The sequence below is a fragment of the Nicotiana sylvestris genome, chromosome 2 (assembly GCF_000393655.2).
Source record: "Nicotiana sylvestris chromosome 2, ASM39365v2, whole genome shotgun sequence".
Lineage (NCBI taxonomy): Eukaryota > Viridiplantae > Streptophyta > Magnoliopsida > Solanales > Solanaceae > Nicotiana > Nicotiana sylvestris.
In genome coordinates, this window is record NC_091058.1 from 92,613,243 (window position 1) to 92,640,164 (window position 26,922).

Genomic DNA, 26,922 nt, shown 5'->3' on the forward strand with positions numbered 1-26,922 from the left:
ACTTCAGCTCTCTTTCTCCTCCTTCGTTTTCTTAAGATATTTTCAGTACGATAACATAGGTTAGCATCTGATCTTCATTGGGAGTTGGGACAACTAAATTTAAGTCTCAATAAATTGATTACGACTTATCAATAATAATGAATCAACTAACATAAGCTGCAAGATTTCTTTTTATTTTTTTCGCATTTTTTATGTAATCTTTTTTTCTTTGAATCAAATGAATTGATATGTGGGGTTAAACTTTATAATTATTTGATTTATTTCCACTGAAGGCACCTTTTTCTAATGTAATTATTGATCTGCTCCATAAAAACGATCAGAAAGAAGAAAAAAAACGAAGATCCAATATAGTGATTGTATGGGTCAAAAAACTATATAAGCTTTTTGAAAAACTTCAGCTTATTTAGTGCGGAAGTTTTTACAAATGAACTAAATAACTTCAACTTCTTCTGCTGAAGTTTTTGAAAAAGCTTATCCAGGACAAAAAAATAACAGCTTTATTTAGTGTTGAAGTTTTTACAAATGAACTAAATAACTTCAGCATCTTTTGCTGAAAATTTTGAAAAAGCTTTATGACAAAACTAATGAATCCAGGACAAAAAAGATTCAGCTTATTTAATGCTGAAATTTTTACAAATGAACTAAATAACTTCAGCATCTTATGCTGAAATTTTTTAAAAAGCTTATCCAGGACAAAAAACTTCAACATATTGCCTTTGCTACTTCAAGTTCGTCTACTAGAATGCTGAAATTTTGCGTAATTGTCTTTGCTACTTCAACCTCGTATGCTGAAGTTACACGAAAAAGTGGGTACGTTGTAATTTTTTTTTGCAAAGCGGGCACAAGTTAAAACGTGACCCAAAAAGCAAGTATAGATGCAAACACCCCCTCAAATTATGTCGTGTTTCTCTTTTACACGTCTCTTAAGAATATATATTAAATAGGAGATGTTTTTGACTGTAAAATGAAGGGGGAAAAAAAAAGAATTAGTTTTGAACTTCTAAATTGACAAAAAATTTGAGACAACTATGTTCAAGAAATCACGAAAAATAATTTGAGACAAAGAGTATAAGCTAAGGTAAAATATAGACAACTGTACACAACTGTATCAGAATTTCCGAACTGAGCAACAAACCATGCCTTTCAATTCTTACATGTTGCAGATCATAATATCGTCATCTGAGTCATGAAGGTTTTCACCATTCCCGCTCTTTCCTAAGGGAGAAAAAGAAGAGGGATTTGGACACTCCAACTTGTTACTGTAGAACGGCTCTACTCTACTTCATAAAATTGACAGAATAAAAGATCAGCTCCTTTTCTCAACAACTACCTGGTCCACTTCAGTGGGCGGTAGCAAGTCTACAATTGAGCTTGAGTGCCGATAAAACTGACATGAGAGCAAGATTATCAATCAAACATGATCAACAAGACACTAAAAAGCAGTGCTATCGCTTTTCAGATATCTATTACCGTGGCAAAAAACACATAAACCAATATTTGCGTTCGAAGTTAGCAATGAGAACACAGCAGTGAAGCAATGCAAACCAAATAACTAAAGGAAAATTCTTTTTTTTTAAAAAAAAAAAAAGAACACATATACAGCATAGACAAAGAAAACTCTTGGATATACTGTTGAGAATCGAAAAGAGCAGAATCAATATACTAAGCCCATCTTCAAAAAGTGTTTCTCCTAAAAAGAAAGGTCAGAGGGAATTGAAAGAAGGTAATAGTGGCTGCCAAACAAAACTAAAAATAGTTAGTTGGAATGTGAGGGGACTAAGCGACAAAGAAAAAAGAAATTTGATGAAAATGATCATAATAAATTGGAATGCAGATATATATATTGTCCACTGGAAACAAAAGTTTGCTCTTCAAATATCTCCTTCTTTCGACAACTTGGGGCAGCAGGTGGGTGGAATGGACAGAAATGGATGCACAAGGAAGTAGTGGGGGAATCATTGTGTTTTGGGATAAAAGATGGAATTGCAAAGAAGAATTATTTGGGCTCCACTCTGTAACAGTATTTCTGAAGGAATCAAACATAGGTTTTAGCTGTATCTTTCCGGAGTTTATGGGCCATGTAACAGGAAAGGAAGAAAGAATCGTGGCAAGAGTTGGCAAAAATCAGTGATCTGGCAGAACTTCCATGGGCAATTGGAGGAGATTCAATGCAGTAAGATTTCAGGACGAACGAACAGGGAGAACTGGGAGAATAATTGACCTTGAAAGATGTTATGGAGAACAAAGGAAGCACCTAAAGCAGCTTGCTTTGGTTGGGGTAGCAGCAAAAGATGCTTGCGTAACTCAAGTTGCATTACAGAGAAGAGGCTGTTCTCTCTGCAGCAGGTGTATTTCATGTGAAGATACAATTGAAACCAGCAATCATCTCCTTTTTCATTGCAAATTCACTTGGCAGAATTGGTCCCTATTCTTAAATATTTTTGGTATTCTTTGAGTGATGCCCCAGGATGTGAGAAGTCTATTATCTTGCTGGCAGGGTCAAAAGATTGAGAAAAATAGAAGGCAAATATGGAAGACTATGCCATTATGCATCACGGGGACTACTATATGGTTGGAAAGAACTTAGTAGATGTTTCAAAGGAAGGATACAACACTCTTCTTTTGTAAAGTATAGATGTCTAGAATCTTTGTATTCATGGTGTAGGTTTAATATGTTAGACAACCCAGCCTTTCTTTTGGAATTTCTGGATGCAATTATGTAGACGAACTTGATGCTCTCTTTTGTACTTCTATAGTACCTCCTTGGTACTATTTATTAATAAAATACCTTACTTTATCAAAAAAAGCATAGACAAGTAGGGTTTGAGTGATCTGCTTATAGTGTATCTATCATTGACCCAGAGGGAAGAACGCCAAAAAGATAATAAGGGGGGGGGGGGGGGCTTACAGACAGAGAAAAGGATCCAGATATTAACACAGCCATCCTCAATTATATTAGCTCCCATTTGTTTGAATCCCCATTTGAATTAACAAAATAGATATGTAGAAGATAGATGTCGAGGGAATTGTACCTCTGCTACAACTTCTTCGCAATGACGGCCCAACTCTTGGCATTTGGATGCTCCAGACTCCCTTACTGAGTTAATTTTTGCAGTTATTGCATCAGCCTAATGAAAAAGGTGGTATTTAAGTACGGAGCAAACCCGAACAAGATATACTGTTTTAGCAAATAAAGACATGATAACAGTACCTCTGCAAGCACACCTTCCACCTCTTTTTGCCTTGCTTCAAGACCATGCCTCTTTGATTCCATTTCCAAATTAAAAAAATTCATTTCTTTGGCAGCCTCCTCACAACTAAGATCTCTTTCTTTCTTTAATTGCTTTCTTAATTCTTCCAATTGGTCCGCTGGATAAGATATAAATTTAGTGTTGGAGGTAAGAGGAAATTACAGATGAAAGTAATAAAACAGCTAAAAGCACGGCTACCTTTTCCTTGCCTTTCAACTAGTTTAGCTTCAAGGGATTTGTCCAGTACCTCCTCGTCACTCAGCTTTTGTTTGAGAGCCTTAATATCTTTCTCAATAGATTTAGTTGAATTAACCTGTTAATATCATTCATATTATTTGGGCAAAATGTAAAGGGATTCATGACTGCTTTGCCTAGAATGATGACTATCAAGTACAAAAATAGAGTAAAACTCTAGACAACCATGGTCTATAGCGAGTGACTCACACAACATTAAATTTCACCGTAGTCATTCTTAGACTCCGTTGTATTTTCCTCTTCTTCTTCTTTTTTTGATAAAAGGAAAGCAATATACAACCAAAAGGAGAAATTAAGTGGCATGTGATGATGTGAAATTCGGACAGTTCCATGTCATCAACGGAGATTCAGAATATTTGACATCTTATATGAGAATGCACAAGGATTTACTTCAAGTCATCATACATGGACTTACACATAGAAATAATTCACATATATTTCTCAGCCCCATTATACACAAGTTAGCTATTCATAAATTATTCCATTTCCTTATTCTACTGAACAAATTTTTCACTTGTTTCCATACAATAGTAAATGATTCAAGTAAAATAATTTATAACGGAAAATTAAGAGGTATCCTCTGAAAAACGCAGAAGAGCTATGACAAATTACTAATCAAACAAAAGAGCTAAGAAAAACTTTATCTCAAAACAAGACATGCAAATACTGCAGAAAATGGTAACCTGCTCCTGTATAGCCTGCATCTGATTGAAGTGCTTGGACATTTTTTGGTGAGCCTGATATTGAAAAGACAATTTAAAAATAATTAGAAACAAGTAAAAGCAAAATGAGAGCGAACGGCACAAGCATTTCCACTCAAAGTTGTACATCTTAACAATTTCATTGCAACTGGTATGAAGGTAACAGTTTTTACATGCAAGCGTACATGTCATAAATTAGTTATAATCATCCCAGCCAACTCTTCTTCAGAATGAGAAAAATTGAATGCAGACGGTACATTCACTCAAATTCTTTCTTTCGCAATTTTCTATTTTCCCTTCTCAAGAAAAAGCTTACGATATGTCCAGCAGCAAACTGGCCACACATGCCAATCAAATATTCTTACCTTGTAGAATAAGCTGCTAAGATCTAGTAAACAATTATCCAATCAATTGAACGCATAACTAAACACTTTGTGCAATGTAGAAAAGGGTGATTTGGCCAAATAGGCTGTTTCTTCCTGGCCAAGTAGCACATTCGTGGAAAAGGGGATGTCATGACCCGTGAGGCACTCATGCACGGAGTAAACCACTCGAATAAGAGGTTAGTACACAATTCCACCTTTTATAAATCTCCAAAAAGTTCTGCAAGTTTTCTTGTCAAAGATTTTCCTGTTCTACTTAAAACCAGTAACATAGAATCAAGGAGTTAAGATTCTATCTATATAGCTATTAATTGATCAGAAATCAAAGTTCAAACAAACTCAAACAGGTCGAAAATAAAAGATTATAAATTATGAGTATGAACGCAAATGGACGCTTGATTTCTTCTAGTGAAGCTAAGATACTAGTATATAGTACTTATTCGTTACTACACGATAGGAAAGTAATATAGCATTTTGCATGTGAAGTACCTTTGTGTAAACCTCAAGAATGGAAGTTTTATTTTGAAAAGACTGCATTGCTGCTCTTTCAGCATTCCTTGCCTCAGCTTGAAATGATTTCTTTTCCTCCAGTGCTCTCTAAAAATTTCAAATAGTCAAAGGATAACACTTCAAATGTGGGAAAGCTGTAGTAACTTGATATCAGAGGAGCAAGTGCAGAAAATTTGTGATTAATCTCACCAATAGAATCTGTACTGATCTAACTAAAAGACAGGTAGAGTTATTGAAACCAAGCCACATGCAGCAAAGAACCAAGTGATATTGTTTTAGCAAATAAAGATCAAAAATCTTAGCATTTCTTCAAAAAGCTTAGCTACTAAAGTAGAGATTCAAATTTTCACGAAAACTTGAATTACCAACACAGAAACAAAGTCTACTGCTTAACAGTTTTGACCATGAACTTTTAGAACAATTCAACCATGAACCTTAGCTTGTGCCGCGCAGTCCAGTTCAATCAAGACAGCAGAAAAGAACAAAGGATGATATGTCATAGGCAGGGTTCTATTCTACCACTAGACAACTGGTGCAGGCAGATATGTGATAGGTTCACCAAAGAAAAAGAAAAAAAGCAAACAAATCCAGCTTAGAAACTTTTCTTCAGTGTGTAAATCAGTTTTATTTGTAATTGTATTCGAGATAAATAGACCTGCATGCGTAATGTCATCAAACCCTTGCCTTGACAAGTAACAAAATCACATCCTTTGCACAAGATATCTAGAAGACATAGCTGATGCAGATACTCAATATAAACAAGCTCAAGGGTCCATAATAAAACTCATACCTGAAGCTTAACCGGTGATTGGACAATCTTAGAACGTAAATTGGCATTTTCATGAACAGCTTGTACCAATGCAAAGTCTGCATTAGAAATCTGGAAGGAGGCGCAAATGCAAATGTTATATTAGCTTAGAAACACATACTCCCTCTGTCCCAATTTATGTGATGCACTTTCATTCTCAGTCTGTCCCAAAAAGAATGAAACTTTTCTATTTTAGGAACAGTTTACTTTTGAACTTCTTATTTTACCCTTAATCATATGATTTATAACCATACAAATTTCTCTGACTTGTATTACACTACAAGTTTCAAAGTCTTTCTCTCTTAAACTCCGTGCTCAATCAAACTGCATTGGATAAAATGGGACGGAGAGAATATCTTTTTGGAACCAGCGTGAATCCTAAATGAATATTAAAATATCAATGTAGTCACATTTAAATTGCATGGAGGAAAGTGTAGATAAGAGGAAATATTACTAAAGTCTCAAATATACCGGCAAGAGCTACGCTCTAGCTTGTATTGAATAATAACAACCAGACCAAGGTTATAGCCTAGCGGTCAATGAAGTCGGCGAAAATCATGGAAGACCAGGGTTCAAATACCAACAGAGACACAAAAGTATTAGATATTTTTTTCCCATCTAACAAAAAATAGGTAGGTAGAGTTACTCGGTACTTTTGATGGGAAGTAGCAAATAACTGTTGAAATAGTCGAGGTGCGTACAAGATGAGCAGACACCACTATTATACAATCAAAACTACATTTCTATGCAAAGTAAGTTGGGGTCAATAATACCAATCCTCATTGACCATGTCGCTTCATTTAAACACATCTCATACCAATATTATACAAAATAAAAATAAAAGGTACTAGAAGTTCTCTACAATTTCTAGTAGCATATAAATATTTGACAGGACAAAAAGATCCGCGAAACCTTAAGACCTAAAGACCTAAAGTAGAGCAACACCATGACAATCAGCAATTCATGAAGCAAATATGATATTAGAAGGAGCTAACAAGCCAAACAACTAACCTTCTCATCCATCTCTTTAGTCCTCTCCTTAAGTTTTTTTAATGAGGTTTTCAAGGACATTTGGTGATTGTTAAGACCAGAAATGGTTTGCCTCAGTTCCTTAACATTAGAGTCTATTTGTTGAACCATTGGCATCTCCCTTTCTCTTGATTCAGTATATTCCGCAATCTCTTCATTTATCTGCGAGGCACAGTGTAAGTAACTCGAGAGTAACTTTGAGAAACAAGCTTCATGTCAAAAAGTTTTTACAACCTGAGATATTCTAGCCTCCAAAGCTCGTCGTTGCTCATCAATAAGAGTCAGCTCTTCTACAATCGGACTTATAGCACTTAATTTAGTGTCCCTATATTTATCAAGGCATATAAAAAGACAAATCCATATGTTTGCCTCAGCACTAACAGAATAGAACCAATTTATGTGCAGGCAATTGGGCTTCCAGAAAAGAAAAAAAAAATGGGAGAGAGAAATGGACCTGTGAAGAGAAAAATTGAGCATAGCGCCGACAAAGAACCTAGTGCGCTCAGGGTCAGGCTTGATTAAATCCCTGAGAGTAAATGGTTCGGGACAATCTAAAGTAGTCAACATCTCCCGTATCTTATGAAACAAATTCATGATCCGAAACGATTCCACATGAACATCCGGGTTCTCTAGGTGCTCCAGAGCAGAAAAATCCACCTGGTCATCATCTTCCCTAGCAACCAAAAAAAATCAGAAAAATAATGAAAAGGATTAGGGCTTTTGCCCACGGGGGGGGGGGGGGGGGGGAAGAAATGTACTGAACTGGAGAGAGTCGACATGGAGAAGAACGGTGGAGTAGAGGTTGGTGACGAAGTCGGGAGTGGGTTTGAGGAGATCTTGGTCGGAGACGGTGGCTAGTTGAGATTCGGCTAATACGGCGATGATGTCTTGCCGGGAGAGCGTTGGATAATCAAATCTCGACATTAAGGAAATTGTGGAGTGCAGTCAGAGATGGTAGTGCCCCTTTTTTAGTTGTGGAGAGTTATCGGCAGTGTGCTAGCACAGACACACACTACGGCAACAAGTTCTTCCCGCCCATACCAAAAGGAAGAGGGTATTTTTATTCAAATAGCGGCTATAGCATATGTGCACAAGTAGGAAAAATCAGTTTATTTTGAGAATTATTATAAAACAATAAAAATAAAAATAAAAACCTATTGCATAGAAAAGTAGGTAGAGCGAATTCTTATTGATTTGGGATCAATTAAAATAGAACTCCTCTATTTATAGGGGGAAAGTGACTTAGTCACCAAGTAACAAACCCTATAATCTCTCTAGAAAAGGAAAAAAAATACCATATCTAATAATACGCCTTTTGGTTGCCTCGTTAAAAACCTTGCAAGGAAAACCCAGTGAGACAAAACCTTGTAATGGAAAAAGAGTGCAACGCGCATTAACTTCCCTTGATGAGAGCATTAATTCACATCCTTGAGCCTTCGCATCCCAATCTTGTACACTAGCTTCTTGAAGGTTGACGTCGGTAGAGACTTGGTGAACAAATCAACCATACTATCACTTGAACGAATTTGTTGCACATTAATATCACCATTATTTTGGAGATCATGTGTGAAAAATAACTTTGGTGAAATGTGCTTTGTCTTATCTCCTTTTATGAATCCTCCCTTCAATTGGGCTATGTATGCTGCATTGTCTTCATACAAAATTGTGGATAGTTTGTCACACTTCAAACCACATTTGTCTCAAATAAGATGTATTATAGACCTCAATAACACACATTCTCGACTTGCTTCATGAATAACAATTATCTCAGCATAATTAGATGAAGTAGACACAATTGATTGCTTAGTCGATCGCCAAGATATGGCAGTGCCTCCACATGTAAACACATAGCCTGTTTGAGATTGAGTCTTGTGTGAATCGGATAAATACCCAGCATAGGCATAACCAAAAAGATCAGGACTGCAATTATTGCCATAAAATAAGCCCACATCGGTAGTTCCTTGAGGTCGGAATGGATCCTTATTCACATCAAGTGATCGAACAACCATCGGAGTACTTAATGGATGTGCTCCATCTATGTAAAACCGTTTCAATACCTTTTCTATGTATGTAGATTGATGAAACAAAATTTCTGTTTGCCAAATGTTCAATTTGCAAACCAAGATATAATTTTGTCTTTCCGAGATCTTTCATCTCGAATTCCTTCTTTAAATAATCAATTGTCTTTTGGAGTTCTATAGGAGTTCCAATAAGGTTTATGTCATCAACATATACGGCAAGTACAACAAATTTCGATGTTGTTTTCTTTATAAAAATACATGGAAAAATGACATCATTTATATAGCATTCCTTTAATAAATACTCACTAAGACAATTATACCACATTCGTCCTGATTGCTTTAGACCATACAAAGATCTTTGCAATTTGATTGAACATTTTCCGGGACTTTGAATTATGTGTGTTAGGCATTTTAAATCCCTCGGAAATTTTTATGTATATCTTATTATCAAGTGAGCCATAAAGGTAGGCGGTAACCACATCCATTAAATGCATGTCAAGCTTTTCATGGACATCAAAACTAATGAGATAACGGAACGTTATAGCGTCCATAAGAGGTGAATATGACTCTTCATAATCGACACCAGGCCTTGTGAAAATTCTTGTGCAACAAGGCGTGCCTTATATCTTTGTACCTCATTTTCTCATTCCTCTTGCATTCAAAGACCCATTTATAGCCAATAGGCTTTGTAGACACCGGATTTTTGACCCTCCCCGAGAATTTTCACATTTTTAGCGTGAATATGTGAAATAGGGTCTAGTATAGCTATTTTAACTATTTTTACTTTATTTTGTTGCAAAAAGAAAATTACAAAAAAATATATATATAAATTTTAGTTTATGTATCTCTCATAAACTTGAAAAATACAAAAATTGCACTTTATTTTTGTACTTTATATAATTTCGAAAATAACCAAAAATATAGTTCTATTAATGTTTTGTAGTCATTTTAATTTTTGAAAAATACAAAAAATATTACTTTATATTTTATCCTTACATAAAAACAAAAATTACAAAAAAAATAGTTTTATTAATATTTTGTAGCTATTTTAAATCTTGAAAAATATATTAAAAAATATATAGTTTTGTTTAAATATTAGTCTTATTTTTGTAGTTATTTTTGCTTACATAGGATTAGTCGAACAACGTTGTGTTCTTAATCGGGTCCGGGCAAAAGAATAATATTCGGGTTTGAGCTACCCGGTTTTAGGCCTAATTTTCGGACCTAGCCCATAATAAACCGAGTCCATGACACATGGGGAACCCCACCACGCGTGGGGGACACAAACCTTGAACCCCACCACGCGTGGGGCTCATTTTTCTTGGCAAAGGTTATAAAATACACGGACAAGGAAAATGGTTGAAGGAGGATTTTGAAAAAGGAAAAATGAGGACTTTTGAATTTTTGGAAGGAACAGATTTTAAAAAAAAAAAACGCACTGCTCACTCGTCTTCCTCCTCAATAGAAAACCAACAGAAAACCCTACCAAAAAGGGAGGTCCGAACATCAGTCGAAAACCAGTACCGTCCTAACACCACCTACAGCCATAACCAGTCGACGACCAAACGACCCAGCTCACTCGCCATCGTCATCACTGCCCGTCGACCCTACGTCCAAAATGCCATAACCAGTCCGTCACCTTCCCCATCGCCTTCTTCCTCGAGAAAACCCTAAGAAAACCCTACCCGCTACCAGCTGAACCAGCACAACCCAGCTCCACCAAGACAGCCATGGCTGCTGCACCATCTTGCCCAAACGACCCGCCATAGCTGCACCCTCGCACCCCAGCAGCACCAAGCAGACCCTTCCACTGTCATCGTCGGACCCGTCACTTTCCCACCGCGAAGCCTCCAGTCCGGACTCCCTCGTGTAGTCGCTACCCTTGGAGCGCAGCTGTCCAAGCAGTCCAGTGAATGACCACGTCGCGGCTGCTTCTGCCTCCTCCATCACCACCGGCAACAAACCACCCAAAACCCTACGAGCTCCTACTCCCTCTCGTCCAAACAACACCACTAAACACCACCCCGTCAACCAGTAATCCCACCACCAAACAGGCCCGTCAGTAGCCCCCCCCCCCCCCCCCGTCGACCTTACTGTTGTCGACGTTGTTCCGTCTTTCGCGAGCAGTTGTGGGTTGCTACGATCCTGCCTTGCCGAGTTTTCTGTTTTCCGTCGAGGTCGACTTTGGGTCGTCGAGGTCCGGTACGTCGAGGTGTTTGTCCGAGGTTTCATCATTATTCCTCATCGAGTGAGGTCCGGTTCGAGTTCCGTAGGAAGCACTGTTTGTCGTTCTAGGATTGTCGAGGTTCGAAGGTTGGTGTTCTTCGTCCTTTGTTTCATTTCATTCGTTTTGCATATTATGGTTCAAGGCAAAAAATGAGAATATTCGATATTTATGAATGTCAACAATGCAATTTTTGTTGTTGTGTTAAAAAATGTTTATTCTATGTTTAGTTACTGCTTGCTTAAAGTAAATGTGAGCATATGAACGAGGTTATTCTATTTTTCATTTTTACCATGGATATTATTACCTGTTAGAATCGTTGTTGTTTTTTGTTTAACCTCAGATGATTTCATTGGTAGAAAATCGTAGTTGCCTTAAGTTTGCCCTCAAATAATAAAAACGAGACGAGCTTCGCCACATAAAAAATGTACAAATTGCGGAGCCCTCGCAAAGCATATATATTAAAATACATAGAATCCGGGACAGACCGCTTAGTAAATTTTACGGCCTTCCCCAAAATAACAATACGTTTAGTCGCTTTAGGCACGTATTTAATAATTGTATCTTCCTAAACACGGGTGCACATTTATGTGACCCAAATCTAAATCTCAACGGAGTCAAAGTGTGTCGACGACCACGGGTACATTGATTGTAACGCGGTCTGAGATACATTTTCACAACGTTGCAATTCTTGATAAAAATAATAGTAAATGATCAAAGCGGTTAAAAGATAAAAATTGCACATTGGTTCATAATTGTATAAAATTAGATAATCAAGCCGAATATAACAGTTGAGCGACCGTGCTAGAACCACGGAACTCGGGAATGCCTAACACCTTCTCCCGGGTTAACAGAATTCCTTATCCGGATTTCTGGTACGCAGACTGTAACATGGAGTCATTCTTTTCCTCGATTCGGGATTAAAATTGGTGACTTGGGACACCCTAAATCTCCCAAGTGGCGACTCTGAAATAAATAAATAAATCCCTTTTCGATTGTCTTTTAATTGGAAAAAACTCCCTTGCGCCCTCTCGGGTGCGAAAAAAGGAGGTGTGACAGCTCTGACGACTCTGCTGGGGATTTGACCCAGAACCACTAGTTCAGGGTTAAGAATTCGAGCTTAGAATAATTGTTATTATTTGGCTTTATTTATTATCTGATTATTACATGTTTTGAGCCTAATGTGCTAAATGCTGCTTTTACCGCTTTGATATTATTTGAACTGTATATAAACTGTGCCGAAACCCTTCTCTTCTTACCTCTGGGGATGTGCTTACTGGTTGAGACTCCCTATTCTGTTAGTGTCGTACCCTAAATAAAAGAGGCTCGGAAAGTTTCTAAGCCGGCTGGCCTTTTGGTTCCCGGAAAGGAGCTCCTTCCTCAGCTCGAGTTGTCCGCTCGGGTACACTGTCTAGAACACCGACCCAGGTTTTGAACATAGAATAACAAAGCCACATGCCGGATCCCTAGTAGGAACGTTTATTTGCATCATGTGCATTTGACTTAGGGGACTCAACATAGGGGTTGGGTCCGTCTAGGACAAGCAACCTGAAAATAATAGACCATCTTTCGGCATCCTATGTGCTACATGTTGTATTTAGTCAAGGGCGAATGGGTCATTTGGTCATTTCCAGCATGGTATTATTTTAATCAAAGCATGGGGAACATTTGTGGAATCCAAGAAGCCTTGGAATTCCCTATGTCCTCCACGCTTGATTTTTGGGAAAGCACATGGGGAACATTTGTGGAATCCAAGAAGCCTTGGAATTCCCCTATGTCCCCCACGCTTCATTTTTGAAAAGCACATGAGGAACATTTGCGGAATCCAAGAAGTCTTGAAATTCCCTATGTCCCCCATGCCACATTTTTGAAAATATAATAAATATAAAAAAATAAAATATATATGTATATATATAGAAAGAAACATTGGAAATTCAAAAAAAAGATTGTGTATGTTTTCATCATCCACAAATTAGAAAATAGTGGAAAAGAGGAGAAAATAACAGTGTAGAGATGTGGCTACTTAGTGTTAGAAAAAAGAAACCAATGCCCGAGTAGTATCGAAACTCTGCCGAAATTTTGAGAAAATGAGAAAAAATGTCTTATTAGTAGCAAAGGAAAAATAGAAAAAAATCATCATTGTTTTGTCTTCTTTTTTTCCAAAAATATTTTGATTCTTCTTTAAAATTTCAAAATTCAAAAAATATTTTTTTTAAGCATTTCTTTTATTAAAGGTAAAAATTCCAAAAAAAAAAATTCTTTTTCTTTAGAATAAGAAAACAAATGAAAAAAAAAGGGAATGTTTTATGTTTTACGTTAGTTAGTTTGTTTGTTATGAATGAAAAATAATAGTTTGTCTGTTTGCTATATAAAAAAAAAGAATAGAAAATGGAAAAGGGTCTTCTCAAAAATAGTTTATTTGCCCGAACTACGCGGGTTTGATTCTCACCGGATGTGAGATACGTAGGCAACCCTCATCGGGTCCAACCCCACCTTTTGCTAAAAAAGCCAAAAAAACAAATAATAATAATAAAAAAAAATACATGTCAAATTTTAGTTTTTGTCATAAAGAAGTCGGGTGACGCTGTTTTATCAAGACATAGCCGAATGTTCCCGAAAGGGACGCCGGAAGGCTGACTTTGCATAAACAGCCACCTTTGGGTCATTTTAAGATTTGGTCCAGTTGACCCACACAGCCTTAAAAATCTTCGTCCCCGAGACGTTGACAGGCCGTGTTTGCAATATTGAGTTTCCTATTTTTGAAAAAACAATAAAAGAGTCATAACTAAGTCAGGAGATGATGTTTGTCATAAATAGCCGAATGTTCCCGAAAGGGACGCCGGAAGGCTGACTTTGCGTAAACAGCCACCTTTTGGGTCATGTCTAGGAGTTTGGTCCAGTTGACCCACATAGCCTTAAAAAGCTTCGTCCCCGAGACGTCGAAAGGCCGTGTTTGCAACACAAGGTTTTTATCGTAATTTGAAAAAAAAACAAAGAGTAAACGGTTAGGTGAATGCCGTTTGGATGTTTAGTCAAAAAAAAATGAAAAAATAAAATAAGCCGAGCCAGCTTCGGCCGCGTCTTAAACCGTTCTTGCCGAAATAGCCTTAGAGTATCTTTCAGTTGTCGAAAGGCTATTTTCGTAAAAGAACGGACAAGTTTGTAAAGTGTCATAAATAATCCTCCCCGGCCTCAAAATTCATGTGAAATTTGGAAGGGGCCACATTTGCAAAAATAACCGTTTGGTTGCATTTGTCGAACAGAGAAAGGGAGCTAGCCTTTTGTTTTTGAGTTTGTAAAGCTTTTGATTAAAATATGTGGGTTGTTTGATTTTTGAGTTTGTAGGTCATATTCAAACCTTTGAAACCCAGTTTGTTCTAATATGAAAAATGTTTAGTATTGTTTATCTTTCAGCGGTCCGAACTACGCAAGGTCTGATTCATGCGGGGTCATGATACGTAGGCAATCTCCATAAGATTCGACCAAACAAAAACGAAAAAAAGAGAATGAAAAAAAAGAAGGAAAAAACGAAACGAAAAAAATGAAAAAGAGAAAAAAAAAAGAAAAAAGGAAAAACAAAGGTAAAAAAAATAATAAATAAATAAATAAATATATATATATATATATATATATATATGTTGATAATAATAAGGACCGACTGAGTCCATTCTAACATATTTGGTGTTGAATTGTGAAGAAAGTTGAGGTGGTCGGTTTGTGCCTCAAAGAAAAATGACAACTAACGTCGAAGCTGTTACAAGTGCTCCAGAGACTCAGAGTCGGAGGGTTCCTCGTCATGAGTCACAATTTGCGACACAACAAGAGCAGTACCACTCTCCTGAGTACCACTCGTACTCGTTTGATCTTGCTGCAAAAACTGAGAAGCCTGCCCGAAAGATGGTACAGGAAGAAATGACCCAAAGAGTGAAAAGCTTAGAACAATGGTTGGAAAACATGCAAGGGTTGGCAGGCCAAAAGAGTGTTGCCTTCAAAGATCTATGTATGTTCCCCGATGTCCACTTGCCGCCTGGTTTCAAGACTCCAAAATTTGAAAAGTACGATGGACATGGAGATCCCATAGCCCACCTGAAAAGGTATTGCAATCAACTGAGAGGTGCGGGAAGAAATGAAGAATTGTTGATGGCTTATTTTGTGGAAAGCCTTACGGGAGTAGCCTCCGAATGGTTTATGGATCAAGACACGTCTCGCTGGTATGTCTGGGATGACATGGCACAGGCCTTTGTTAGACAGTTCCAATACAACATCGACATTCCCCCAGATCGCATTTCCCTTTCAAACTTGAAGAAGAAACCAAGTGAAAGTTTCAGGGAATATGCCATAAAATGGAGAGAGCAAGCAGCTCGAGTTAAGCCACCCATGGATGACCACGAGCTAATTACTGTCTTCCTTCAAGCGCAAGAGCCAGATTACTTTCAAAACATGGTGTCCGCAGTTGGCAAAACCTTCTCGGAAGCAATCAAAATTGGAGAAATGGTAGAGAATGGTCTTAAGACAGGCAAAATTATAAGTCAAGCTGTTCTTAAAGCCGCAACTCAGGCTGTCCGGGTTGAGTCAGATAATCTTAGCGACACAAATGAGGAGATTGAAGAAATCATGATGACATCAGGGTCTAGAAGAGGTCCCAGGAGAACATCTCGAAGGTATGAGCAGCCTCCTCAGGTTTTCTATGGCTCCCCTGAGCAGTACTATCCACCTCAGGACGCTCAATACTCTGTCGCTCCACCTCAGTATGTTGTCCAGCCACCAAAACACCCCAGGAGGCGAGCACGAGCATCACAAAATCTCCAGAAGTCTCCACAAAATTTTCAGGTGCCCTATAACCCACAGCCAAGCCAGTGGTATAAAGGGGAACAAAGGTTGAAAGATAATTTTACACCAATAGGAGAGTCCTATGAAAGCTTATTTGAGAAATTAAAGAATCATGACATGATTGCACCTATTCCTCCAAATCGTGTGGACCCACGTGCAAGAAGCTTTGACCCTTCTAAAAGGTGTGAATACCATTCCAATGTCCAGGGGCACAATGTTGAAAGCTGTCGGGATTTGAAAAGAGAAATAGAAAGAATGATCCAAGAAGGGCGGATTGTGATCAATAACAGTGACATGGAGCACTCGAACCCTATCGAGAACTTGTTGACAGAGGGTGACGATGTTGAAGCGGGTAATGGTCTTGGCAGTATTGATGCAAAGCTCAGTGGCTAAGATGCCAATTTTTTTTGGGGAGGACGCTTCGTTCCTTGGTCAGCAAGAGAGAAGCTTGTGGTGGCTTATTTTGTGGTCATTTCTGTTGTTCGGATTATTAAGGTTGTAATTGGGATTTTGTCATGTGTCAAACCTTCTTATCTTTCCATTTTGTCATAGCAGTTTGTTTAAATTTTGTCCAGTTTGTGTTAGGATTTTATTCTGGTTGTTTTGTTTGTTTTATTATTCAAACCATTTCGCCGGTAGTCTAATACAAAGTCGGTCTTTTGTTAGTTCCAGTCGTCTTTTGTTTAGTCCTTTTATCATTTCATTCAATGCCGATTCTAGGGACATGATGTGCGCACCCACTTTGGGCCTAGTCTTTAAAGTTAATCATAAAACCCTAGAAAGGCGATCAGACCATTTAAAGAAAATAAGGACGGTTTGAGATTATTCAGAGCTCGAGTCATGTGGAACTGGGGCAAGTTAAGCACAAAGAAAACCGTTAAAAGCAAGATTCGCCAAATTGGCATGAGGGTCGGTCATGATAATGAGAGTGTCGCCCAACGGTGCTTAGAAATGACAAAGGAAAAATAAAATGTTTAACATAATTGTCAAGTCCAGCACCATCAGAAGAGACTACAAATTTAAAGTGTGTTGTTTGCACTTGGCATGTTTTGAAGACTGAAATGACGAAGGCATTTTGTTCTGCTACCTAAACACTTTATCCTTCGTTACCCCTTTTGAGCCTTATTTATTTTTCTTTCATACCCCTCGTTCGGAATCAGTAACAACGAAAAAAAAGAGAAAGAAAGAAAGAAAACAACAACGAAAAAAAAGAGAAAAGAAAAGAAAAGAAAAGAAAAGAAAAAAAGAAAGAAAATCAAATGAAAAAGAGGAATTGGGAACTACGTTTGACCTGATTCCTCAAAGAGGATACGTAGGCGCTTCACGGCTCGGTCATAGTTTTGAAAAATGAAAAAAAAAACAATTAAGATATCCCCAAGCAAGAAACTGGGGCAGAGGTTGCGGTCGTTGTAAATAAATCTAATTCCGAAGGTTGTAACTAATAACCCAAAACTAATGCATTTTTTTGAGCGTTTAATACCCTTTTTTTCTAGCCCTATCCAAAAACCTACATTACGGTCCAAAGAAAGACCTTCTGATCAGTTTTCAAAAAGTGCCAAGTCAGACAAATGAAGAGTCTTACCAGCAAACATAACATTCTGTTCCACAGCAGAAAGGACTCTAATCTCCAACAGAAAGAGTCATACCAGCAACACTCCAAATCCCCAGCTGGAGAGAGATATAAAACGAGAGAGTCTTATTGGTGAAAACCTTCACAGGCACCATAAGGCGATGAAAGCTGAGAGAAGAACCCAAAAATGAGAGAGACTTGATAGTGAAAACCCTTCGGGCACTACAAGTCGAATAAGATTGAGAATCAGAGGGGGAATCGCCAATTGAAGATCTTAAAAGATGATTGACGGCAGAGGATAGGCCACATACGCATGTCATGGCCATTAGAGTCGGTATCTGCGTTTGATAGATTTTTATTTATAGTTTCTTTTGTAAAAGAGTCATTCGTTTCCTTTGTCTTTTATTTTGTTTCTTTTATCTTTCTCCTTTCATAGAAAAATTCCCCAATAGAGTCTGTCGGGCCAGAACAAGTATGAAATGACTTCAAATATGCCATCAGCTTTTCAAGATGAGATCTGACTAGTACATCCAAATGGTATAGTCAGCAAGGAACAAGCGCGAGGCCAGTGTCAATAAAGATATCCCCAGCAAAAGGGAATTGACAAAAGGATTGACGAGCGTCAAGAGGGATATCCTTGCCAAAACCAAGGTTATAAACCTCAAAGACAAGGCCCGTGAACAAAGCAAGGAGAGCAGTGAGCATGATTCGGCGAAATCCATACTAGACTAAAAGGTCGGGGAAATGCCAGTTTCCAAGCTATGCCACAAAAGAAGAGGGATATCCCCAGCAGGAAGGGATTATCCCCAGCACATAATATCATCCCCAACAAGTCGTGGAGCACAACGCAATGAAGGAGAAAGGGAAAGCAATCCCAATAGGAGTATCACAGCCAACCACCATGTTTTAAACTAACAAATTTTGTTTGATTTGAAACAGGTAAAGGAAATGGCATTGATGCAGAAACGCATGCCACAAGGGATATTATCAAACTGGGGCAGAAAATTTTCCTTCCATTTAGAAAATTTTCTGGAAGTCAGGTACCCCCAGCTGATAACATTTTACCCCCCAACATGTAAGTAAATCAAGGGAGGTAGTCTTTGAAGGAAGAAGTTATGCAAAAACAAAACAAAAAAGGAATAAAAAAAAGAATAATAAAAAGAAAAACAAAAAGAATAAAAAGAAAAAAGAAAAAAAAGAAAAGGAAAGTCATCCCCGTCTAAATAATCCCCAACAGTTTCGAGGGAAGACAACACAGGTAAGTAAATAATTCAAAAAAAAAAGAGAAAGCGAAGGTTTCATTAATAGGAGACACACTTCCTAGTTTGAAATCGTTAGAGTTCTACCCATATGAGATGCATTTCCTCCTAAGTTCGTTTTAGTTGCACCCATAGGAGATGCATTTCCTCCTAAGTTTTAGTTTTACCCATAGGAGATGCATTTCCTCCTAAGATTGTTTTAGTTTCGCCTCATAGGAGATGCATTTCCTCCTAAGTTTACTTTCACCCATAGGAGATGCATTTCCTCCTAAGTTTATTTTACCCATAGGAGATGCATTTCCTCCTAGGTTTAGTTTTTTTACCCATAGGAGATGCATTTCCTCCTAAGTTTAGTTTCACCCATAGGAGATGCATTTCCTCCTAAGTTTAGTTTTTACCCATAGGAGATGCATTTCCTCCTAAGTTTACTTTCACCCATAGGAGATGTCTTTTCTCCTAAGTTTATTTTACCCATAGGAGACGCATTTCCTCCTAAGTTTAAGTTTTAGTTTCACCCGTAGGAGATGCATTTCCTCCTAAGTGGTTGTTAAAGATAAAAAAAAAAAAAATCTTAGTCTGATGAATCTTTCTCCTAAGATACCAAAAAAGCAAGACCTAGTCTGATGAACCTTCTCCTAGGATCAAAATCTTAGTCTGATGAATTTTTCTCCTAAGATAGAGACCTAGTCTGACGAACCTTCTCCTAGGATCAAAATCTTAGTCTGACGAATCTTTCTCCTAAGATAACAAAAAGAAAAGACCTAGTCTGATGAACCTTCTCCTAGGATCAAAATCTTAGTCTGATGAATCTTTCTCCTAAGATAACAAAAAGAAAAGACCTAGTCTGATGAACCTTCTCCTAGGATCAAAATCTTAGTCTGACGAATTTTTCTCCTAAGATAGAGACCTAGTCTGACGAACCTTCTCCTAGGATCAAAATCTTAGTCCGATGAATCCAAAAAACAAAAAAATAAGACCTAGTCTGATGAACCTTCTCCTAGGATCAAAATCTTAGTCTGACGAATCTTTCTCCTAAGATAACAAAAAGAAAAGACCTAGTCTGATGAACCTTCTCCTAGGATCAAAATCTTAGTCTGATGAATCTTTCTCCTAAGATAACAAAAAGAAAAGACCTAGTCTGATGAACCTTCTCCTAGGATCAAAATCTTAGTCTGACGAATTTTTCTCCTAAGATAGAGACCTAGTCTGACGAACCTTCTCCTAGGATCAAAATCTTAGTCTGATGAATCTTTCTCCTAAGATAACCAAAAAACAAAAAAACAAGACCTAGTCTGATGAACCTTCTCCTAGGATCAAAATCTTAGTCTGACGAATTTTTCTCCTAAGATAGAGACCTAGTCTGACGAACTTTCTCCTAGGATCAAAATCTTAGTCCGATGAATCTTTCTCCTAAGATGCTAAAAAAAACATTTTAAAAAAGAGTCATTTTCCTAAATCCAGGCACCCACCTGTATAACGAGAGGAATACATTTCAGTCTTTACTTTCAAGTGTTGAAATTGGGAGCCCGCCCATAATAACAGAGGCATACATTCAGTTTTTACTTTCAAGTGTTGAAGTTGGGAGCCCGCCCATAATAACAGAGGCATACATTTCAGTCTTTACTTTTCAAGTGTTGAAATTGGGAGCCCGCCCATAATAACAGAGGAATACATTCAGTCTTTACTTTCAAGTGTTGAAATTGGGAGCCCGCCCATAGAACAGAGGCATACATTCCAGTCTTTAAATTTCTTGTCAGGCGCCCACCTACATAACGAGTGGAATACTTTTCAGTCTTTAAATTTCTTTTCAGGCGCCCACCTGTATAACAAGAGGAATACCTTTTAGCCTTATACTGCAGATTTTGGAAATCAGTAACCCCACCAGAAGGTAGAAGGTTACAACAGGAATCCCCAGCTCCGGGAAGCAGAAGGCTACAACAAAAATCCCCAGCATTCAATCCCAGTTAGAAATAGTAAAAGCTCACCTCAAGAACGCGAATCAATAGTCTGGGATGATCAACAAAAGCTGGTCACAAAAACAAAAAAAAAACAAGAAGAAAAAAAAAGAGAAAAAAAGAAAGAAAAGAACCCAAAATACGGAAGTGGAGAACAAATGTGGTCTGCTCAAGAACTAGCACCTACAACTAGCAAGTGTCAAGGTTCAAATCCAAAGTCTGTATGAAGCACCATTCAAGACTCAAGATCAAGTTTCAGAAGACTTAAAGATAGGAATCCTTGTAACTAGTAGCTGATAGGCTTAGTTAGTCTTTTTCAGTTTTCATTTTTGTTGTAATGACAGGACCGCGGACCGGAACCTCAACGGAACGGCACCTCGATCGGCTCTCCACCTCGGTACCCTCTACCATCTCTCTCATATCCGAACTACACGTGGCCTGATTCCTGTAAAACCAAGGATATGTAGGCAGCTCAGATACCAGGGCTCAGTCACATTCCCTTCCTTTCCTTAGTGTAGTCCGTCCAAGTAATGGTCGGGTCAAAAACATGTCTAGTCGTTCTTTGTTGGAAAACTCTTCGTGTTTCCAGTCAAAGAGGGGCAGCTGTAGACACCGGATTTTTGACCCTCCTCGAGAATTTTCACATTTTTAGCGTGAATATGTGAAATAGGGTCTAGTATAGCTATTTTAACTATTTTTACTTTATTTTGTTGCAAAAAGAAAATTACAAAAAAAATATATATATAAATTTTAGTTTATGTATCTCTTATAAACTTGAAAAATACAAAAATTGCACTTTATTTTTGTACTTTATATAATTTCGAAAATAACCAAAAATATAGTTCTATTAATGTTTTGTAGTCATTTTAATTTTTGAAAAATACAAAAAATATTACTTTATATTTTATCCTTACATAAAAACGAAAATTACAAAAAAAATAGTTTTATTAATATTTTGTAGCTATTTTAAATCTTGAAAAATATATTAAAAAATATATAGTTTTGTTTAAATATTAGTCTTATTTTTGTAGTTATTTTTGCTTACATAGGATTAGTCGAACAACGTTGTGTTCTTAATCGGGTCCGGGCAAAATAATAATATTCGGGTTCGAGCTACCCGGTTTTAGGCCTAATTTTCGGACCTAGCCCATAATAAACCGAATCCATGACACATGGGGAACCCCACCACGCGTGGGGGACACAAACCTTGAACCCCACCACGCGTGGGGCTCATTTTTCTTGGCAAAGGTTATAAAATACACGGACAAGGCAAATGGTTGAAGGGGGATTTTGAAAAAGGAAAAACGAGGACTTTTGAATTTTTGGAAGGAACAGATTTAAAAAAAAAAAAAACGCACTGCTCACTCGTCTTCCTCCTCAATAGAAAACCAACAGAAAACCCTACCAAAAGGGGAGGTCCGAACATCAGTCGAAAACCAGTACCGTCCTAACACCACCTACAGCCATAACCAGTCGACGACCAAACGACCCAGCTCACTCGCCATCGTCGTCACTGCCCGTCGACCCTACGTCCAAAATGCCATAACCAGTCCGTCACCTTCCCCATCGCCTTCTTCCTCGAGAAAACCCTAAGAAAACCCTACCCGCTACCAGCTGAACCAGCACAACCCAGCTCCACCAAGACAGCCATGGCTGCTGCACCATCTTGCCCAAACGACCCGCCATAGCTGCACCCTCGCACCCCAACAGCACCAAGCAGACCCTTCCACTGTCATCGTCGAACCCGTCACTTTCCCACCGCGAAGCCTCCAGTCCGGACTCCCTCGTGTAGTCGCTGCCCTTGGAGCGCAGCTGTCCAAGCAGTCCAGTGAATGACCACGTCGCGGCTGCTTCTGCCTCCTCCATCACCACCGGCAACAAACCACCCAAAACCCTACGAGCTCCTACTCCCTCTCGTCCAAACAACACCACTAAACACCACCCCGTCAACCAGTAATCCCACCACCAAACAGGCCCGTCAATAGCTCCCCCCCCCCGCGTCGACCTTACTACTGTCGACGTTGTTCCGTCTTTCGCGAGCAGTTGTGGGTTGCTGCGATCCTGCCTTGCCGAGTTTTCTGTTTTCCGTCGAGGTCGACTTTGGGTCGTCGAGGTCCGGTACGTCGAGGTGTTTGTCCGAGGTTTCATCATTATTCCTCGTCGAGTGAGGTCCGGTTCGAGTTCCGTAGGAAGCACTGTTTGTCGTTCTAGGATTGTCGAGGTTCGAAGGTTGGTGTTCTTCGTCCTTTGTTTCATTTCATTCGTTTTGCATATTATGGTTCAAGGCAAAAAATGAGAATATTCGATATTTATGAATGTCAACAATGCAATTTTTGTTGTTGTGTTAAAAAATGTTTATTCTATGTTTAGTTAATGCTTGCTTAAAGTAAATGTGAGCATATGAACGAGGTTATTCTATTTTTCATTTTTACCATGGATATTATTACCTGTTAGAATCGTTGTTTTTTTGTTTAACCTCGGATGATTTCATTGGTAGAAAATCGTAGTTGCCTTAAGTTTGCCCTCAAATAATAAAAACGAGACGAGCTTCGCCACATAAAAAATGTACAAATTGCGGAGCCCTCGCAAAGCATATATATTAAAATACATAGAATCCGGGACAGGCCGCTTAGTAAATTTTACGGCCTTCCCCAAAATAACAATACGTTTAGTCGCTTTAGGCACGTATTTAATAATTGTATCTTCCTAAACACGGGTGCACATTTATGTGACCCAAATCTAAATCTCAACGGAGTCAAAGTGTGTCGACGACCACGGGTACATTGATTGTAACGCGGTCTGAGATACATTTTCACAACGTTGCAATTCTTGATAAAAATAATAGTAAATGATCAAAGCGGTTAAAAGATAAAAATTGCACATTGGTTCATAATTGTATAAAATTAGATAATCAAGCCGAATATAACAGTTGAGCGACCGTGCTAGAACCACGGAACTCGGGAATGCCTAACACCTTCTCCCGGGTTAACAGAATTCCTTATCCGGATTTCTGGTACGCAGACTGTAACATGGAGTCATTCTTTTCCTCGATTCGGGATTAAAATTGGTGACTTGGGACACCCTAAATCTCCCAAGTGGCGACTCTGAAATAAATAAACAAATCCCGTTTCGATTGTCCTTTAATTGGAAAAAACTCCCTTGCGCCCTCTCGGGTGCGGAAAAAGGAGGTGTGACAGGCTTAACATCATTAGGTGTTTGGACTAGAGGCCAAAAAACTTCACGTTTTGCAAGTGAATTCAACTTTGATTGGATTGCTTCTTGCCATTTTGGCCAATCAAGTCTTTTTTGACATTCTCCAACAGATTGAGGTTCAAGATCCTCACTTTCTTGCACAATGCTAGATGCAACATTATATGCGAAGACATAATCCACCACTATATCCATTCGATTCAAATTTGTCTCAATATCGGTTGGTTTTATTGATAGTTCCTTATTTTATTGAGTCTCGGGCTCAGTGGATTCCTCATGAATCTCATAATTTATTAAATCGTGGATTTCTTCATGAGATTCTTTCGTAGTGTCATTTTGATCATTTGTTTTCCTTTTTCTAGGATTTCGATCTTTGGAACCCAATGGTCTGCCACGTTTTAGGCGTGTTTTTGACTCATTGGCTATGACACTAGAAAATTGTCCAATAGGGACATCAATACGGATTAGAACATTCTCTGCAAGGATATGCGATTTTGTTATCCTTTTTAAATCCGTAAATGCGTTTGACATTTGATTTGCTATTCTCTGCAAATGGATAATCTTTTGTACCTCTTTTTCACAAATAGAGGCACGTGGATCAAGATGAGATAATGATGGATTTTTTCACAAAATTTTCTGTTTGATTTCACCAACTTCTCCCCCTAATTTTGGGAAAAGTGTCTCATCGAATCGACAGTCTGGAAATCGTGTAGTAAACAAATCTCCCGTCAATGTTTAGAGGTAGTGAATAATGGAGGGCGATTCAAACCCAACATATATTCCTAACCTTCTTTGCGGACCCATTTTGGTGCGATATGGCGGTGGTACATGCACATATACTGCGCATCCAAAAATTCTTAAATGAGATATATTAGGTTCATGACCTAAAACTAATTGCAACGGGGAATATTTATGATAATTTGTCGGTTTGAGACGAACTAGCATTGATGCATGCAAAATGGCGTGACCCCAAACAGAAATGGGTAACCTCGTTTTCATGAGTAACGGTCCTGCTATCAATTGCAGACGATTAATTAAAGACTCTGCAACGCCATTTTGAGTGTGAACATGAGCTACATGATGTTCCGTTTTTATCACAATTTATAATCAATAATCATTAAATGATTGGGATAAAACCCAGCAGTATTATCAAGTCTAATAGGCTTAATTGGATTATCGGGGAATTGCGCCCGTAATCGAATTATTTGTGCTATTAATTTTGCAAACGCGAGGTTGCGTGATGACAATAGGCACACATGAAACCATCTAGAAGATGCATCTATTAAGACCATGAAATATCTAAACGACCCACTAGGTGAGTGAATAGGTCCACGAATGTCCCCTTGTATACGTTCCAAAAACGCAGAGGACTCAATTCTAAACTTTGTTGGTGGTGGTCTAATAATTAACTTGTTTTGATAACAAGAAGTGCAAGAAAATTCATATTTAAAAGAATCTTTAAATTTTTTAATGGATGCCAATTTGAGTTTTCTATAATTCGTCTCATCATAATTAATCCAGGGTGTCCCAATCAATCATGCCAAAGTACAAAAGTATTGGAATCAGTAACCTTTTGGTTTACAATAGAATGTGCCTCAATTGCACTAATTCTTGTCCAATACAGGTCACAAGACAAAGATGGGAACTTCTCAATAACCCTCTTTTGCCCAGAGACATTCTTGATAATGATGAGATATTTGCCCAGAGACATTCTTGATAATAGATTATTCTCATCTATTGTCACAATATGATATCCACTTCGACGAATATCTTTAAAACTCAACAAGTTCCTCTTGGACTTGGAGGAGAACATTGTATTCTCCATAATAAGTATTGTTCCCCAAATTTTATGTTATTGTAGTTATATTTAACTAGGTGGAAATAATGTGTGAAAGTTGTAGAAAATTGTAGATAAATTGTATTCCTCTATATCGGGAGATATTGGCATATCAAGTAACTTTAGTGTTCTAGACGAACATGCATGAAAATAAAGATAAATTCTGTTATGAATAGTTTGTAGAAATTTTGTAGATAATTTGTAGAAATATTGAAATTATGTATTTTCATATTAATTTTTCAAATTATGTAGTTTTGTTGTAAATTAAAGGTAGAAAACAAGCCATTGTGAGTCTTATTTGACTCATTCCTCACATTCAACCTATTCTACAAATTCACGCCTCTTTAAATACAATACAACCATACTTTCTTGAATTTAAAGGTATAGTCCTCTGCACAAGTTAGCTCCAAAACATACGAAGTGGAATAACAAGCTCCCATCAAAACTTTTAACACAAAAACACAAAAGCTCAAAAATAAATAAACAACAATCTATAATTTATCTACAATTGCTGCAATATAATGTATGTCATGTCTACTTCTTCTTCTTCTTCGAGTTTCAATATGAAATTCAGCCAAAACCCAAACCATATTGAGATATAAACTCCAAACCATATTCCCAATTATTAACAACAACACCCAATTCAAACAAATAATGATTTTTGAAAACCCAAATTTGAATTCAAAGCTTCAAAACTTTTTAATGACTGCCAATGGTGAAATTACTGCTCTTTTTTCCTTTTCTCTTATATTACTGAAGGAACCCGAAATCATAACCATCAAATCGACCAGGCTTGTGCTCATCTTCCCCGGGCACAAAAACATTGTGACAAGATTGCAGAGATGCCGACAGTGCCTTGGCTATGGAAGAAATAATGGAATTTTTTATACAGAAATCATGGGTGTGGGAGGAAAATGTGGGTGAAGGTGTGAGAATTGGAGAGAGAAACGTGGGGGGAGTGGTATTAGAAGGAATGTACCGTACCATTAAATTAGGAGTGTAATTAATACCTTTAAAAATCACTAATGATATATAATTGATAATTAGGTATACTAAATGTAATTATATCAAACCTTAAA

The 26,922-nt window shown here is 37.8% G+C and overlaps 1 protein-coding gene across 2 annotated transcripts; it reads right to left on the bottom strand.

Annotated features, from left to right (window-relative positions):
* Positions 1 to 1,069: 1,069 nt before the first annotated feature.
* Positions 1,070 to 7,970, bottom strand: LOC104249876 (kinetochore protein NUF2 homolog). 2 transcript variants are annotated; one of them, XM_009806386.2, is made up of 11 exons: positions 7,701 to 7,970; positions 7,392 to 7,610; positions 7,172 to 7,262; positions 6,920 to 7,099; positions 5,891 to 5,980; positions 5,080 to 5,187; positions 4,190 to 4,243; positions 3,450 to 3,564; positions 3,212 to 3,369; positions 3,033 to 3,128; positions 1,070 to 1,387 (listed from the first exon to the last, which is right to left on the bottom strand). In XM_009806386.2, exons 1-11 carry the CDS (start codon positions 7,859 to 7,861, stop codon positions 1,307 to 1,309), a joined length of 1,353 nt encoding a protein of 450 aa, XP_009804688.1. In that variant the 5' UTR covers positions 7,862 to 7,970; the 3' UTR covers positions 1,070 to 1,306. The 2 variants fall into 2 exon arrangements, with proteins under 2 accessions (XP_009804688.1, XP_009804689.1); XM_009806387.2 differs by having other exon boundaries at positions 7,392 to 7,605; positions 7,701 to 7,854.
* Positions 7,971 to 26,922: the final 18,952 nt, after the last annotated feature.